Below are 18,251 nucleotides of genomic sequence, written 5' to 3'. Positions count from 1 at the left end.
TTTATTTTTTATTCATATAGTATCCACATAAACTGATCCTCAAATTGCATCAAAATAGCCATTTATTGCGCCATAGACTGAGATTCAACAGTGCCATAATACTAATTCTAAGTATTACACTACAAATGTTCTAGGTAAACGTAATGTGCATACACAATGGCCGTTTTTGCCCAGCGTGCATGTAGTTTGTGAGTATGACTGAAGACCTTAATAATGCGCAGCGACAATATGACAATATGTCCACCTGCGATAGGTGGATTAATGCTGGGAGATCAGTTTGAAACCTACAGTTTCAATGCATATCATAACAGGGTGAAATGTGCGGATTCGGCATGAAAAGCTGGCGGTCGGGATCCCGGCGTTCAAAATCCCAACACCGGAATCCCGAACGCCGAAATTTCGACAAGCGGGGGACGTGGATCGCCCCCCCTTGTGGGCACTCTGCGCTCGCTACGCTCGGCACGCTAATTTATTCTCCCTCCGGGGGTGTCGTGGACACCCACGGGGGGAGAAAGTGTCGGGATTTTGGCATTCGGGATTCCGGCGTCGGGATTTTGAACACCGGGATGCCGACCGCCGGGATTTAAACTGCATCCCGAAATGTGCGCCCCATGGGCTTGTATGTAATAGTGGTGCTGATTCAGAGTGGACCATAGAAGTACAGAAATCGATATAGGACGATTTTCACACTTCTGCAAATGCACAAATCCTGAAACTGCGATCACAAGAGCTTGCCATTTCAGTTCTGGCCAGGGGCAGCGATGTTATGGGGATGGGATGCTGCGTTTTGTGGGAGCAGCTTGTGTCCGGACAGCTTGGAAGGAGGACCACAGCAGATGTGGCCCCAAGCTCCTAGATCTGCAGTCAGTAATGTGCTCGCACTTCGCTATGTGGTGCTCGCACTTTAGTGATGGGACCGCACAATTCCCTTTGTAGGGAGGGACCTGGCGAGCAGGGCAGGTAAAGCCGCACCACTTACCAGGTCCCTCCCTGTGAAAATTTTACTGCAAAGCCAGGCATTAGATGGCCATGTTTCGGGTGTTGCTGGTATGGTCACTGGGCCCGATTCACTCATTTGCAGGCAACGTGCCCTGGCAGTTGCAGTTTTGCAAAGTTTAGCAAAACTGCAAATGAGTCTGAATCAGGCCCAGTGACAGCAGTGGTGACACATTCAAAAGTGAGCACTCAGAACTAGTCATCTTTCAGTAGAAGGAAAAATCTTATTTTTTCTTTTATTAAAAAATACATCAACAAATAAATAAAAAGAAAATAAATCTTATTGCCAGGATTGGGGTCCTCTTGATAAATAGACTTTGTAATCTTAATGATACACCTCTGAGCTTGTTATTTAAATATTTAACATGTATTTTTATTAGGTACTTGTTTAGTTTCACGGCGGCAGCATGGTCGCGTGCGGCTTCCGGGTTGCGCTCCCCAGGCTTTAAAAGAAACTCCATGCCAACGTGGATAGTTCATACCCACACTATCCACATTGGCATGGAGTTGATTTTGGTACTTATATGTTAGTTGGGCACCCACTATAGTTGGTACGCTCATACCCCCACTATCCATGTCGGCATGGACCTTATTTTATATAGTGTGGCGAGCCACCGAGCCCGAAGCGTGGCGAGCGCAGCGAGCCCCGCAGAAAACGTAGCAAATAGCTTAGTGGGCGCCCAACTAACATATAAGTACCTTGATTTTAGATAGTGTGGCGAGCGTAGACAGTCACCGAGCCCCGCAAGGGGACACAGACCCGGAAGTAGCTCGCGGCCATGCTGCCGCCGTGAAACTAAACAAGTACCTTTATTATTTAATGTGAATTCCTCATCTGGGTTCCACATTATGCAATAGCCTTTAAACACCTTTGAGGACAGGAAACAAACTTCACTCCTTCACATGCTGTTGCATTGTTTGAATCTGGTCATACTTAACATAACTCAATGTATTTCCTTTTTCAATTGCCTTCTGGATAGACTATGTGTCAGCAGTGGACAAACCTGGCTTATGTTAGAGATAATTTATAAACATGCTGTATGAATCTAGTAATGATGGTTTGCACAACAGCACAATAACAGTGTGGGAAATGACCACATGTCAAAGAACAAGTGGAAAGAGGAAGGTGAAATGAACATGCAATGCATTATTTTTCTCACATTACAATGATGACAAGGATAATTCAATAAGCTGGGGGAATTCACGGCTGGCTAATTGAAACCGCAGGACTACTGTATTCATTTATTCCCAAATTCAGCCCAATGGGTGCAGTTAATGGGAGAATTAATTTCAGGTCTGAGTGAACCCAAAAATAAATCCCTGATAGCATAGTAATTGTAGCACAGGAAAACATGCTAACACATATGTTTGGGAACGGATTCTGGTATTATATGTGTTAAAGCCTGATAACATGATAATTTACCAAGCAAAACAAAAGGGCTCTAAACGAATAGCCCCAGGCATTAAACCCCGAGGATACCACTTTTTTTTTTTTACACCTGGTACATTGCCAGTTCTAAAGGGGCCTACACATGTAGAGATTTTGCTGAGTGATGTTAGATTGCTCAGCGCTGTGCGTTATAACTAGATTTATCCAACAGGCTGGATATAGCGGTGCATCGCTATCGCCCATACACATGGAGCGAAGTAGGAGCATTTTCCAAGTGATCTAGACAAATGGAGTCAGATTGCTTAGAAATTGCCCTGAAATCGCCCGAGTGTTGGCCTCACAATTGAATTCCAATTTTTGAGATTTAGATTGAGTAAAATCAGCATAATACACTATAGTCTCATTGTGTATTTTTTGTGATTTATTACCAGTTATTTATTTATTTATTTATTTATTAACAGTTTCTTATATAGCGCAGCATATTCCGTTGCGCTTTACAATAGCAGACAGTGAAACAACAAAACAGGGTATTTACAGACAGTCAAAATGTAGGAGGGCCCTGCTCGCAAGCTTACAATCTATAGGGAAATAGGCATTGATACATAAGGATAGATACTGTATTCTTTATTGCATCGATTCCACCAGAACGCAAGGTTCTATGACTGGTTCTGGAATTTGATAAGCTTGCCTGAAGAGATGAGTCTTCAGGGAACGCTTATAGGTTTGGAGACTAGAGGAGAGTCTTATTGTGCTTGGGAGGGCATTCCACAGAGTGGGTGCAGCCCGAAGAAAGTCCTGCAGTCGGGAATGGGAGCGGGTAATGAGTGTGGATGAGAGACGCAGATCTTGGGAGGAGCGTAGAGGTCGTGTTGGATGATATTTTGAGATAAGAGAGGATATGTATGTTGGTGTAGTTTGGTTTATGGCTTTGTGTGTAAGTAAAAGAATTTTGTATTGAATACGGTAGAATACAGGTAACCAATGAAGTGACTGACAGAGTAGCTTTGCAGACGATGAACGTCTGGCTCAAATAAGCCATTCAAATAAAATTCAAATAACACCTACTTTTTATGCAATGCTGTACATAGAATATTTAATTACATCAGCCACTATACCATTTGTGCTTACAGTTAAGGGGAGTATGCAATCTGGGATCACGGCTGTCGGTCCCCGCCGACAGTGATGATCCTGGCCCGTTTGCGCCGTGATCCCGCATCAATGCTGTCGTTAATGACAGCATTGAATAGGGAACTGCCGCTATTTCCCATGTCGGAAATAGCGGCGACACATTGCATACCTCCCAAAGGCTCCCATACACTTCGCAATTCATATGCAATTTGGGATCTTTTCCTGCGATTGGGGTAATCCATCCCATGAAAAGAGCCCAAATTTCATGGAAATGACAGTAGGTCAGATGCAATGTGCGGTCCCGTACGTAACACACTGGAACCTGCAAGTTGTACCAGCTGCACAAGCAATCTCTTGGAATGCTTTTGAGTCGAGTAGGTTTGGATGGGATTGCATTCGATATATTGCATGCTCAAAAGGGGTATAGCTGGTGACTTCTCTGAGAGGAGAAGTTGGCGTAGTGTATGGTCAGCTTAAGTTCTTCCCTACACACACACACACACACACACACACACACACACACGGGTTCTTATGTTTCTCTATGAAAGTAACAACAATAACCTACAGAGTATTATGTTTCTTGGACTATGGGAGGAAAGTAAACTAAACTTAAAGAGGACATACAAACTCCACACAAATAGGGTTTTGGTTGGAGTATAAACCATATACCCAGCACTTCTGTTCATAGTACTTGCATGTATGCATTTTTTCCCATAATATTTTTACTGTAGTAAAAAAAAAAATGGCTAATTACTACAGTAGAAATGCCATAAACATGTAATGAGATTAAAATATAACAATATCAATAATGGTCACAGAACGATGCAGCACAGAGCCCAGAAAAACTATTATTGTGAGATTTAGGAGGGTATTCAATCTGTGCCAATCTTTCCCCCTCTACTGCCGCTGCCCCTACACTGCAATTGCGTGACCAGCGCAATCGCAGTATCGTCCTCAGAACTGCGCATACACGGACCTCAAGCTTTTTTGGGCTGCTTCGGTCACGGTAAATCACAGTCCTGGCATCTGTACATTGCAGATGACAAGGTATGTGCTAGTGCACCACCAGTGGTGCAGGGATGCCAGCCCCTGGTGACACTACTTAGCACCAACGTCGCCCCGTGACTACATCCCTACCAACCCCCGGAAGGTCACCCTCTCCGCACACAGGCACTCATCAGTCCAGAACACCCAGTCTGGTGTACTGAACCACACGTGAGCGCAGTGCCAATCAATACTTTGAAGACCTATTCCACCCCTCTCTAATTCCCCAGTCGATAAGAGAGAGGTGAGAGACCGCAGACACCACCGGGAGCAGCGGTGGTGTTTCCTCTCTCTCCCCACAGCACAAGCATCTACAGAATAATCTCTGGACCTTTGGTTAGAAAAGTCTGTTAAACAGATACTGTGTTTCACACCAATACATTCGCTTTGCTTCACACGCTATTCTCAGATCATCATTACTCACCGCCTACATAAGGAACCGACATACACACTGGGTACACACTTATAGAGCTAGTTCGCTGGTCATTATATATTTACCTGCACATTTGAGTCTGGACAACTCGACCAAGCTGCCAGCACCTAGGCTGAGCGCCACTTTCGCTAAAAATTTTCCTATGCCTAGGAGCAGCAGCTGATTGTCAGTGCTGCCACTCAAATTAACACTGCCTCCCCGGTGAACGCCAGCCGTGAACAGAGAGCTCCTTGCTACACACTACACAAGTAGGGCACATTCCTTACCTGACCAGTTGTGCAAACTTCACATGTAAATGAAGCTCAGTGTAGACTACAGGCAGTCAAAAACATGGGGTTCACCACTGACAGAGATCCCTGGTATTGCTATTGACATCTACAGGTGTATACTATTGAACTCAGTGCAGTGCAGTGATGATTTGCAATCCATGTCGCCCTAAATGTATGGATATTTAATTCTCCTTTCACCCTTCTCAGTTCTATATACTGTGACAGTAACTTGATTACCTCCTTAATCAGTGATATTGTATTGTGGGATTTCTATTTTTATTTGTATGTATTATTGCAATATACCATTATATGTTTATTTAGAGGTTTTCATCTAGCAATTGTTTAGAAATGCTGTTTAATTTATTTTATATATATTGTGTTGCTTGCTTGTATTTTAAGCCCCACTTGTTATTTGTGTGTTTCTACAGTATGTTATTTTTGGTGTCTAAACATTAAGGCCTTTATTCAAATCTGATTGCAGTACAAATTTGTTTGGAAAATATACAAAACAATGTGCACTACAGGTGGGGCAGATGTAACATGTGCAGAGAGAGTTAGATTTGTGTGAGTTATTTTGTTTCTGTGCAGGGTAAATACTGGCTGCATTATTTTCACACTGCAATTTAGATTTCAGTTTCAACACACACCACACAAATTTAACTCTCTGCACGTTACATCTGCCCCACCAGCAGTGCACATGGTTTTGCCCATTTTCCAAACAAATTTGTACTGCAATCAGATCTGAATAAGGGCCTAAGTTTGGTGGTGGTATCATCTGCTAGGGGGCGCAACAAACATCTTGCCTATGGCATCAAGTTGGAAAAGGGAGACTCCACTGCCTCTGGGAGTTATGTCCCTGCACCAAGCATACAGAGATTCACTCAGCGCAGTTGGCTTTATACACACTGCTCTGACAGAATCTTTGTATGTTGCTGCTGTAGATGAATATAAAGCACTAATCCTCAGGATTCAGAAAAGTGGGGTCCCGTGCTGGGGGCTGCAGACTTAAATGCATTGATCAATACATGAACTAAATCTCCACTGTTAATTATTGTAGTTAACTTAGTGATTGCAGAGCCCCTGTTATTTCTATTTAAACAATGTGGTCACAAAGCATAGGGCAACCCAAATTTAGGAATGGGGAGTGCCGATGATTAGTGCTTTTTGTTTATTAGATTAATCTTTAATTAGTCTCTTTGTGGTCACATTCTTTCATGCACCCGGTTTGAAATTATTTATTTCCCTAGGTGCTTTGCAACAGGTGTGTTGGTAATTGCATCACCTTTAAAAGCATAGCTGCTGTGAGCATTAGACCAGATAGGCCTGAAGTCTAAAGGCTCATACACACTGGGCGACTTTGACCTGAAAGTTGCTCAAAACAGCACGTTTGAGTGTCTTACAGCTCAAAGCTGCCCAATGTGTATGGCCCGGCAATGCGTGCTCCTGCATCCCGGGAAAGCCTCTCATCTGCTGGTATTACCAGCAGATGAGCGGTTTTGGAGGACAGCTTTGCATAGTGCTGCGCTGTGCAAAGCCGTCCACCCCCCTCTGATGGCGCCGGGCAGCGGTAAAGCCGCTCAGTGTGTACGCACTGAGCGGCTTTCCCCGCAGCGATAACAGCAGTCATTGCTGTCCATACACGCTGGGCATAATCGCCCAGTGTGTATAGACCACACCACTAATGTGATAGCTATGTTTATGGTAATTATTTTGAGCAATAGATTAGGACCTGCAGAAAAGAGAGGTCCCATGCCTGGGACTGCAGGCTTAAATGCATTGATCAATGCATGACCTAAATCTCAACTGTTTATTATTGTTAGGTAATTTAGTTAGTGCAGAGCCCCTGTGTGATATCTATATATATCTCTAATTAGTTACACAGGAGATGCCAGTTTACTGAAACTCCTGTTGAGGCTCTGTCATGTTGAGTGGTGAGGAGCAGCATTAGCTTTTTATAGATATACAGATGCTGTAGATGTACTGTAGATGCTGTGGCCCACAGCGTGTCCGTGAGGCTCTGCCGCTCACTTGCTTAGGCTCACTGCTGCCTGGCGCCCATTGGCTATTCTATACATACAGCCTATTGGCTGCTGTGTATAGAATGGGCGGGGTCAGCTGAGCTGAGCGACGCACCCGTTCTGGCAGTGTGTGTCTGTCACTGTGTGTGACATTATTTCTCCCCCTCCCGGCCTCCCTCCTTCCAGGTACAGTGGGCAGCAGCAGACAGCATCTACACAGGATTCCGGCTGGTTCAGCATCTACAGGATTCCAGCGGGTTCTGGCAGTTCAGGGTGGGTAGTGCTGGCGGGCAGGGGGTCCCTGCGGCCTATGTGAAGTCAGCGGCGGGGTCCCTGCAGCAGATGGGAAGTAACTACTTCCCATCTGCTGCAGGGACCCCAGCCCCGCTTACTTCACATAGGCCGCAGGGACCCCCTGCCCACCAGCGCTACCCGACCCTGGCTGTGATGACTGCCTGTCACCCACCCTCACGCTGCCCAGGTATGGGGAAGAGGGGGGGGGGGGAGTTGGAGATGATGCCTCCGTCTGGCAGAGGGGGGAGGGGCCCCCACAGACCTTTTTGTCCAGGGCCCCCACACACCTTAATCCGGCCCTGGTTTACACCTCACACATATTCTCACCCCTTCCTGCCAGACTGATTCACCTTATCCACCCCTTTGTAAGTGACCACACATGTCCTTGGTGCCGCCACTTTCAGCACTGCAGGACAGTCTGGTGGCTCCTGCATTCGTTTCCTGGTTACTGATGCTACTTGTAATTAATAATTTAAATTAGTTAAACAAATAGTGACTGAGGGGTAGACTTATTAAGCTCAGTGAAGTGATAAAGGGGGAAATTTACTAAAGGAAATTTGTAAAAAAAATAGGTGTATTTGTATTTAGAAATACACTTATTTTTGACATTTACTATCCCGAAAATACGGCAATTCGTATTCGTATTGATGTGCTATCAATACGAATTGCCGTATTTTTGGGATAGTAAATGTCAAAAATAAGTGTATTTCTAAATACAAATACACCTATTTTTTTAAAATTTCCTTTAGTAAATTTCCCCCAAAGTGTCTGGTTTTTATCAACGGCCAATCAGCTCCTAACTGTAAAGTTACAGCCTTGGTTTGAAAAATGACAGGTAGGAGCTGATTGGCCGATGATAAAAACCAGAAACTTTATCACTTCACGAGCTTAATAAATCATCATTATTTGACACTTCTAAATATGCTTTTAGCTAGCAGAATGGGTTAACAGTGTTAATGAGCAAGAACTGTATGGGAGGTTGGTCTTCTGCCAACAGAGTTCCCTTCTTTGTTTTACAGTGAGTTAGAATGTGCCCTCCGCCCTTATAAGGTAAACACTGCAGCAAGTTTCTGCAGAGGCCTTTCTACTTGGAATGAAGCCAGTATCCCAAGAAAATTTACGTTTGACCATAGGCATAACAGTTTATTTTAATATTTCACAATATAGACAAATATCAATATATATCTCTATCTATACACACACACACACACACACACACACACACACACACACACACACACACATTCACAATATAGACTTTTGTTTATGTTTTGCATGTTATGTATACAGTGTATCCATGGCAACGTGACCGGGCACGCGGACGGCAGTTTTGCCAGGAGCATGGAGCCGGCGATGGACACGGGCGGCGCTGCCGTGGCTTAGATCAGTGGTTCCCAACCTGGTCCTCAAGTACCCCCAACGGTGCACGTTTTCCAGGTCACCCGGCAGGTGCACTCATTATTCAGTCACATTTTAAAAGATCCACAGGTGGAGCTAATTATTTTGCCTGCGATTCTGTGTGGAGACCTGGAAAACGTGCACTGTTGGGGGTACTTGAGGACCAGGGTTGGGAACCACTGGCTTAGATGATGAGGTCACAATTTGGTAAGACACTATTTTAAGTCCTTTTTGCACACCTTACTGTATCCTGGTAATGAAAGGGAGACTCTCCCCGAAATGTGAAATACCATTGCTTGTGGGGTGCTCAAAGTCACTTTCATAGGTCTTTAGCGTTCATGCTGAGACTAGTCAGAGCCGTTTTAGCTCCATGAGGGGGACCCACACTATATTAAGCAGGAAGTCTTAAGTGTATGGCTGATCGGCGTACATCCATATATCTGCATGGAATTTCCTTGCATTATTGTATACTTGCAGTTTCCTGCAAATTATAAAAGTATAATATTGAATTGCTCCAAAAATCCTAAGCACTTCATCATATTATTATCCAGCTCACACTGTGATACAGATAGCTTGTTTATGCTGTGAACTAACAGTATAAATTTGCTCAATGAACCCATGCTACTGCTAGTAAGTAAATATTTAACAATTAAACAGGTCTGGAAAGCCATGAATAATATCTATAATCCTGCCATTAGCTTTCACCTATATTTATCCAGGGAACTCCTACCAGTTAAACATTAACAGAGCTCTCCTCTCTACTGTGAAGCCTGTTGATGTGTAATAATACATATCCTACAGATTGATGGCCAGTGAAGCATTTCAAAACCATGTGACTTTGATGGGGGATAATACAAAACAATTATTTGATTATGGTGTAAAGAAGTAGTGGTCAACCAATCAGAAGCAATGAGCCCCAAAATATGTTATGGCAAGACAAAGATACCATGCCAAAAATTGGTGCGACCTTGCTAAAAGTAGCATATTTATGCTATTTAATCCATCTAGTGACACCTCAAATTCAAACCAGCAGCCCAATTGGGGGGCGTGGCCTAGAGTAGCTTGGGGTAGGACTTGTCTGCTAGCTCTCCCGCTTTTATCCTGTTTAACCATTGTGTTTTAGACCTACAGTACTATTTCAAGAGACTGTAGCGGCATACCTTGTCCTTAAGCACTATGTGCGCTATACATCCGGTATCACATATATCGCCCAGTTGTATCCGCGGCCCAGCCTTGCAGTGCAGTGCTCCGGGGGCAAATATCTACCCTGCTTTACAGACTGAGGATGTTCAATCTCTCCTGCCTTGCGGATTTGAGCAGCCTGAGTGTTCTGGCAGCTTGTGTGTTGGTGCATGAAGCTCCGGCGACTGCTTGAAGCTTCTTCAGATCTGCCTGGGGTGCTGGCTATACTCCGCATCCATTTTGTGAACATGTGAGCAGACGTACTGCTTGCTGTGGTGAGGGAGGAAACTGTGCTTCTTAACTGGGATCTGGATGCTATAAATTGCCTTTATTTTTGTTCTCACTGTGTTTATCTCCGACCCGCAAATTGTAGATATATTTGAGGAAGAGGTGAGCTGGGTGGCATGCTAGCCGTTACCTTCTGCCTACTGCTGTATATCTATATTGGGCCACTACAACTGTGGTCCTTATATAGGGTCAATATTTGCACTAATCCACTACGATGGATATAGTCAGGAATCGCGGTCTGCACGGTAAGCACAGGGTCTGTGCACGTCACTTACTGGCCTGCAGGTGCATGTTGAACTGCAGAGCGGCCGATACATCAGGCTGGCGTGATATCCCTGTCCCGGAATTCCACATGGTGGCATGGTGCCCGGCGTCTTCTCCAAACTATCAAAAATATGGGCACCACCATGACACCTCCGATCAGGTGACCTACACTCACCTATCCATGAGTCCAGGTACGATCATTTGACACAGGTGCAAGCGATTCCTGTTTCTCTCCAATTCGCTGCTGCACACAGCAGCCAATCAGCAAGCATCAAGGAAGATATAAGCAGGCCTCCCAGAACCATCTCGCACCTTGAACAACTTGTACTTCCTGTGTTTGTTCCAGAAAGTTCTCCCAAGGCTCCAGGCTGTCTCCTATACTCCTGTTAGGTTTCTGCTGTGATAGCTCCTGGTTATTCTCTACTGCCAGATACTGTAGACTCCTGCGGTTCTCCACCTTCACTGCCACCTAGTCTCTGTTCTCAGTCCGGGATCCAGCAGAAAAGCCTGATTCCTGAGCAGGTCTTGCATTGTGATTTGGCTCTATTGTCGGACTCGTTCTCTTTGCACTTTTAACACCCGAAACGCACTCCGTAACAAATCCAAATTTGAAATGGCACCACAGATGTAGTGGGCAAGTTGTGCTGCTATGGGAGCCATATGAAGAAAAAAGTTTTCCCATCATGATAGCTGAAATGATGCTGCTGCTCATTCTTGTAGGTTATTCAAGCGCCACAGCCATTTTGGAAATTACTGGCAGGTTATCCTTATGATAGAAAGCAAAGTGACTGATTATGGAGATTCAGGGTACTCAAGACCACTTTTGAAAGCCTGATTGCTGTAAATGCACCTTTAAATGCATCAGGCTGTACGTCAATGACATAGACCAGAGGTTCCCAAACTGTGTGCCGTGGCTCCCTGGGGTGCCTCAGGACACTTGCAGGGGTGCCCCAGGACCAATTCAAATTATTTATGGTTCATCTTTTATGGGCAAAACCAGTGTTGGTGGCTGCCAATCATGAAATATGTGTACAGATGCAAATCCTGCCCTTTACCACATAACTGACCCTAAGAATCGCAATATAAACCCAATCTAATTAATTTTTTGGGGGCCCAGGGTGCCGTGATTCAAAAAAGATTGGGAACCCCTGACATAGACTATCTAATATGATCCATGTAAAAACTTATTATCAGACTCTCCAAAGCACGACATTGGCAGCTCTTGCACTATGTATTTGATTTACATTGTTCAATGGCAATGAGATTCTCACAAAGCAACCAAGTTAGTTCAGTGGCAGCAGAAGCAGTATAGATGCCATGGCACCTTATGAATAGCCAGCATTTTACCTATTTTCGAGATGATCTTTTTTGTGACATTGCATTTGAAATGTATAAAATCATTTTATTCAATAAGACTACGTATACAACTTTTTTTTTTGTATGTACAACTGCCTTGTGTAAGGAGCAGCTACATCATCATTGCTACCATTAAATTCATTATGTGCTATGAATAACATAGCTAGATAAAAATATGCATTTTATTTTTAAATGATATTCATTTCTTTGTAATATAGCTCAATACAACTTGGAAAAAAGATAGAGAACGACATTTCTGATGTGGTTGCATTGGTTGCTTCCACACCAGGCATTCAATGAACTAGTTGCGACTAGTTAGAAACACAGCATGAGCAGCTGAAAAGAATCTTCCCGCAGCTACTGCTCTCAGGAGGGTCCTACCAGCCCCCTGCTTCCCTACATACTCCCCATGTATCTGCTGTGCTGCTAACTGCTGATTGGTCAGCACAGCAGGAAACCCCCACCTAGCAGTAGCAGGCGTTAGCAACCGCTTGGGAATTTTACACTAAAGGCCTATTCACAATGGGTGATTGTGAGCTGAAAGCAGCTCACTTTTACCATTTCAGCTGCTTTCAGCACAAAAGCAGCCCAGTGTGTATGCCCAGACGATGAGCGCTCATGCGCACTCATGCATAATCACCGCCCACCGCCCATTTGCTGTATTACCAGCATATGAACGTCAGGGTGGACAGCTATCCATAGCATGCCGCTATGATAAGCCATCCACCCCATGTGAAAATCGCTGGTGAAAATTGCTCAGTGTGTATGCATGGAGCGATTTTCCACCCAGTGATTTTCCCCATCATTGCTGTGCATGCACGCTGGGCAAAAACGCCCAGGGTGTATGCACCTCAACACCACCAGCCCTTTAATGTGTACCTGGTGGCAGCTCAGATGATCAGAAAAAAAATAATCTTAACAATTAACAATAGAATTACCATACAAGGCAATCACCCAAGAAGCCCACTTCATTGTAAACAACCTCACTATAAAGAAATAAAAACTTATACTTCCCACGTCAACATGGAAACTCAAGCGTTTTGCTTACAGCGCTATAAAAACTTCACTTACATAGGGAAAACAAACAGTTCATTTTATGAAAACAACCAAACCAACACAACCAGTAACCGTGCAGGCTGGAGGCTAATACATTTAATGCTCTGACTTGGCACAGAGCCCCGTGCAGCAACACAAGGGTACATCATATGTTATATATAGGGCTTCACATGTTAAACAGTGGGGGATGTTATTGATGCTGAGGGAATTATTCCTGTCCTATCTTACTGTATTCCACTTTTTAGCTGTTCCATATGCACTTCATATATTGACTTGTGTACCATAATGAATAAGTAGGTCTTCTCCGGCTTGCTACACAGTTTATTTTCAATGCTTCTACAGATAGATAGTTTTCAGTAAATTATGCCAAAAAGTTTTGTACTTTAGGGGTACAAAAAAGGATTTTGGCAGCTCTGATATACATAACTTTTTTCTGATACACTACTTTCCTCTTCTGTAAATGCAAATGATGAATTGAATAGTAGGAGCAAAAATGGAAACTATTTCATAATTATCTCCCAGGCTTTCAGGCCTTTTACATGATTTACAACAAGGATTACTGTGGTTTTTAACACCCAAGCTTAACCTTGAGGCTCAGAAGGTCACTTTTCTACTGACGTCTGCGAGGAATTAGCAGCTGTAGCTAGAGTTAATAGATGGAAATGTTACAGTTAGCCATGGCCGTCTAATGTCTTCTAGTTTACATCTACACATAAATTAATCGCAGTAAATAATGTTTGTACAGTATGCTTCTAATTGCCACAAATCAGACTTTACATATATAATCAGCAATACATAAAGGGTGGGATGTACCACGCAACTGCAGTACATACAGCAACACATCGCAAAGATACTAACGTATGCGATTAGTATTGCAAAGTTTTTTTTAGTGCATCTGAAAATGCTGTAAAAACCCTGATAATGGGGTTTTTACTGCATTTTCCGTTTAGTACATCCCACCCATATTAAGACTCCACTGGACTAAAATGCTTTAGTTACAATATGGTCACACAGACTTTAGAAAGAAGTGCAGAAACAAGTTACACTAGAGAACCACAAGGGAATACAATGTAACCATCAGATTATAAAAAAAAAAAAAAAAATTGTTCCAAACATACAATAGCAACGATGACAGAAGCATCAGATAAGGGGCGGGATGCTGTATCATCCGTGCCCCCTTACCGCCGCACATCGCCGGCTACCACACACCTAATTATCGCATACAGTATGCTGTAACATATGCGATAATTATGGCAAAGGACAGCTCTTGCGTTAAGAGGTCTTTACCACATAATTGCTTTACATAATCTCCCCTAAAGCCTTACGTATCCCAAATTGTTTTTTTTTTTCTATACTGAGCCATGTTCAGCTGCATTCCACTAGTTTGGCAAATAAGTGAACTGAACTCAAATGTACTATGCTGCAAAGCAATTATATTCAGTACACTATAACAAACAAATAAAATGATATATGTTAGCATTACTGCCTCATAGCACTTAGGTCATGGGTTTAATTCCCATCATGGCCCTATCTGTGCGGAGTCTGTATATTCTCCCGTACTTGCGTAGGTGTCTTCCGGGTGTTCTGGTTTCCCCCAAAATATATTGGTAGTTTAATTGTCTTCCAACAAAATTAACCCAAGAGTGAATGTGTGTGCGTGTACATGAGGTAAGGAATGTAGATTGTAAGCTCTACTGGGACAGGGACTGATGTGAATGTTCAACTATACTCTGTAAAGCGCTGCGGAATAGGTATGTGCTATATAAGAAACTTAATAAATAAATTAATCAACATGTAATTCTACAACTAAAGATAGCAACAATTAAAACTGAAGTATTTAAAACACAAATGTAATCAAAAAAATAGCTCTAGTGTGTAGGAACTCGCTTGCTATCTAAGGTGTATCTGCCTATGTTTGTTTTCTCCTCTGTGGAAGGCTTGCCTACCTTTCCGGAAGCCTCCGGTACACACTGGGAAGATGTTCAAATATGCTGCATGATTTTCTGGACACTGCTTGCTCTAATTCAGTGTTCAAAGCTTAATCCAGTGGTGGCCAACCTGTGGCTCTTGAGCCGCATGTGGCTCTTTCTTTATACACATGCGGCTCTGACACTGACAGACTTCGAGTATCTGACCTTGTGAGCAGTGTACGGGATAGTGGGCTTGGTTTTAGTTGACTTGGACCCTGGCGTGTTCGTCACAGGTCAGCCGCAAATCCAGTTCTTGGACCCAGACGGCACAAGTCTAAGTCAGCCGAGAATGAGATTTGCGACCGTCAAATGATTTGGGCCCGCACGCTACTCTGAATGGATGTCTTTGCACGCCCTGCGGGTGGCGTAGGAAGAGCCGCTAAGCAGCGAACTACCGTTGCTTAGCGAGCCAACCAGAATGACCCCTAGACTGTGTCAGCAGTGCAACAGAACAGTGTGCCCCATCCTCCATTGTGTGATAATGATAGCAGCCATAAGAATCAGCAGTACACGGCATGCAGCCATTTCCATTCATCACGCTTTGCTGCCTGCCAGCTGGAGCAGGTAATAAGTTGGTCACTGTCACAAGTGCTGTTTTCAAGAGGCTACTGGGGGTCCTAAGACTTTTACCATTGCAGTGAATTCTGGCTGAAGGATGAACAAATGGACCCCGACATACTAAGCTTATTACAAAAGGGAACAGTGACACAGAAAGGGCTGCAATGATAATATTAGGGGCTGCTGTAGTGGCACGAGGGGAAGCTGGAGTGACACATAAGGGGGCTGCTGGAATGACACATAAGGTTGGCCTGGACGGCTTTTTAAAACTATTTTATACCAGGTGCACGGCCTAGTGGACACAAGGCCATGTCCCATTTTTGGCACATGCTTGATGTTGGCTTAGGGGCACCATTTAATATATTGGTTTGGCTCTTTGTCTGATTGATTGGTCTCCCCTGGCTTAGTCCATTCATGTTTATGGAAATATCTTATGTACCTATTCACTAGAAGTTGTGATGCGTTTTTCACATTGATGTCCACTTTACATAGCTTTAAATGGCCTGCTTACCTAAGTGGAGTAATGCGACACATATAGAAACCCAATTCATGTGGATCGGAAATTCACTTTAATGTATTTTCACTGTTTATCTGCTCAGTGAATAGCTATTTTGAGACAGACTGCTAGCAAACAGTTTGAATCCTCTGTTATTTGTTTTTCCCATGTACTACTAGATGACGACTTCCTTGGATAAAAATTTCCCATGAGTTGTAAGAGGATTGCTTTTCCCAATTTTCTGGGGACTACAAGATGATTTCCTGTGAATTAGAATTCTACAAGAAGAGAATTTTTAATGGCTTAATCATTGGAAGTCTCTGGTATGGTGCCATTTTTGTGTACTTTAACCCTAAAGATTCACACACTGTCCAGCCTGGAAGTAGAACCAAGTCATGGGCATCTAGCACTGGGAATTGACAGGGGGCTTTTAAGGAGTAACAGCACACTGAATTTGTATATATTTCAGTGACATGCCTCTATACATTTCATTAGAGATTCTAACTATAGAACCTCATTAAGGGCCTTATTTTGGTTCATTCTTTCTGACAAAATCCTTCTTAGATGGGCAAAACCATGTGCACTGCAGGTGGGGCAGGTGCTACTTGTGCAGAGAGAATTAGATTTGGGTGGGGTTTTACTTCAAAGTGAGATCTATATTGCAGTGTAAAAATAAAGCAGTCAGTATTTTCCCTGCACAGAAACAAAATCACTCACCCAAATCTAATTCTCTCTGCACATGTTACATCTGCCCCCCCTTCAGTGCACATGGTTTTGTCCATCTAAGAAGGATTTTGTCAGAAAGAATGAACCAAAATAAGGCCCTAAATTCTTTGAAGAGCTGTGAACCGCAAACAAGTCTGTTGCATATCCTAACCAGTTCAATGGGGGACATTTACTAAGATGGGAGTTCTATTTCACATGGGATGTTGCTATGGGCAACCAATCAGATATCATCTTCTAGAAGGTGCATTTTAAAGAAGTAGATTCTGATTGGTTGCCCATAGCAACATCCCACGTGAAATGTAACTCCCAACTTAGTAAATGTACCCCAATGCATTCACAAACGTACAACGGCTTTGACACAAATGCAGTATCAGTGAGTAAGGACCCTTTTACTCCTATATGCAGAAACCCTGTTTGTACAATATAGAATTACACATATTAGCAATGTTCCAATGTTTCCAAATAAGAGCTGGCAGACCCACATGTTGGACCATCATCATTTTGCAGCCCTTTCCAATGCCAGCTGTACAAAAACACATTATGTAACTGGCCGCAAGGATCGCTGCAATGTGACAGTAACCAGATGTGCCTGCTGTATTTACCCAATTCTGGCATAAGTCTTCCTGGTAGAATAACATTCAGCTTAGGCATCTAAGAAATCATTGACTGCAGTATAATTATTTCAAGACATTAAAAACAAACAAAACTAAATAAAACAGAAGTGTTCTAATTTGCTATCCTTTACAGTGCAGCAAAAATATAATGTATTGTGTATGTTGGAGGAAAGACAAACTTACCCGTGACACGGACATCTGATTGGTGGTCAAGGTGCCAGTTTTGTCTGAACAAATGACTGATGTACAGCCTAGAGTCTCCACAGACGGAAGGCTTCTCACAATAGCATTCTTTTTAGCCATTCGACGTGTGCCTAGGGCCAGGCAGGTAGTAATCACAGCTGGGAGGCCCTCTGGAATAGCAGCTACAGCCAGAGCCACGGCTATCTTAAAGTAATAAATAGCTCCACGAAACCAAGAGCCTCCATGCACAGGGTCATTGAAATGGCCAATGTTGATGACCCAAACAGCCACACAGACGAGAGAGATGACTTTAGATAGTTGCTGCCCAAATTCGTCCAGCTTCTGCTGCAATGGAGTTCTTTCTGGTTCGGTTTCAACCATTTGGTTCCTGATCTTTCCAATCTCGGTGTAAACGCCAGTTGCAATTACGATTCCAACAGCTTTACCGGCAGCAATATTGGTTCCCTTGAAAAAATTGAAACATTATAGCAGTTAAAACAAATTACTATTAACACATTTCCTTTAGAGCTTAGTGCTGTAGCGATTTTCAGGTCTTTAAATTACCAGAAAAAAATACCTATTTCATTT

At 43.3% G+C, this 18,251-nt stretch overlaps 1 protein-coding gene across 2 annotated transcripts in view; it reads right to left on the bottom strand.

Moving 5' to 3' along the window:
* Positions 1-18,251, bottom strand: part of ATP2A3 (ATPase sarcoplasmic/endoplasmic reticulum Ca2+ transporting 3) — a 128,757-nt gene that overhangs the window by 38,931 nt on the left and 71,575 nt on the right. For both annotated transcript variants that reach the window (XM_083174137.1, XM_083174138.1), the window contains exon 8: positions 17,664-18,128. In XM_083174137.1, coding sequence (XP_083030263.1) covers positions 17,664-18,128 — 465 coding nt within the window. The remainder of the gene's footprint in view (positions 1-17,663; positions 18,129-18,251) is intronic.

The sequence above is a fragment of the Crinia signifera genome, chromosome 2, assembly GCF_055691185.1.
Source record: "Crinia signifera chromosome 2, ASM5569118v1, whole genome shotgun sequence".
In the NCBI taxonomy this organism is placed as follows: domain Eukaryota; kingdom Metazoa; phylum Chordata; class Amphibia; order Anura; family Myobatrachidae; genus Crinia; species Crinia signifera.
This window is presented reverse-complemented; position numbering and strand designations above follow the sequence as displayed.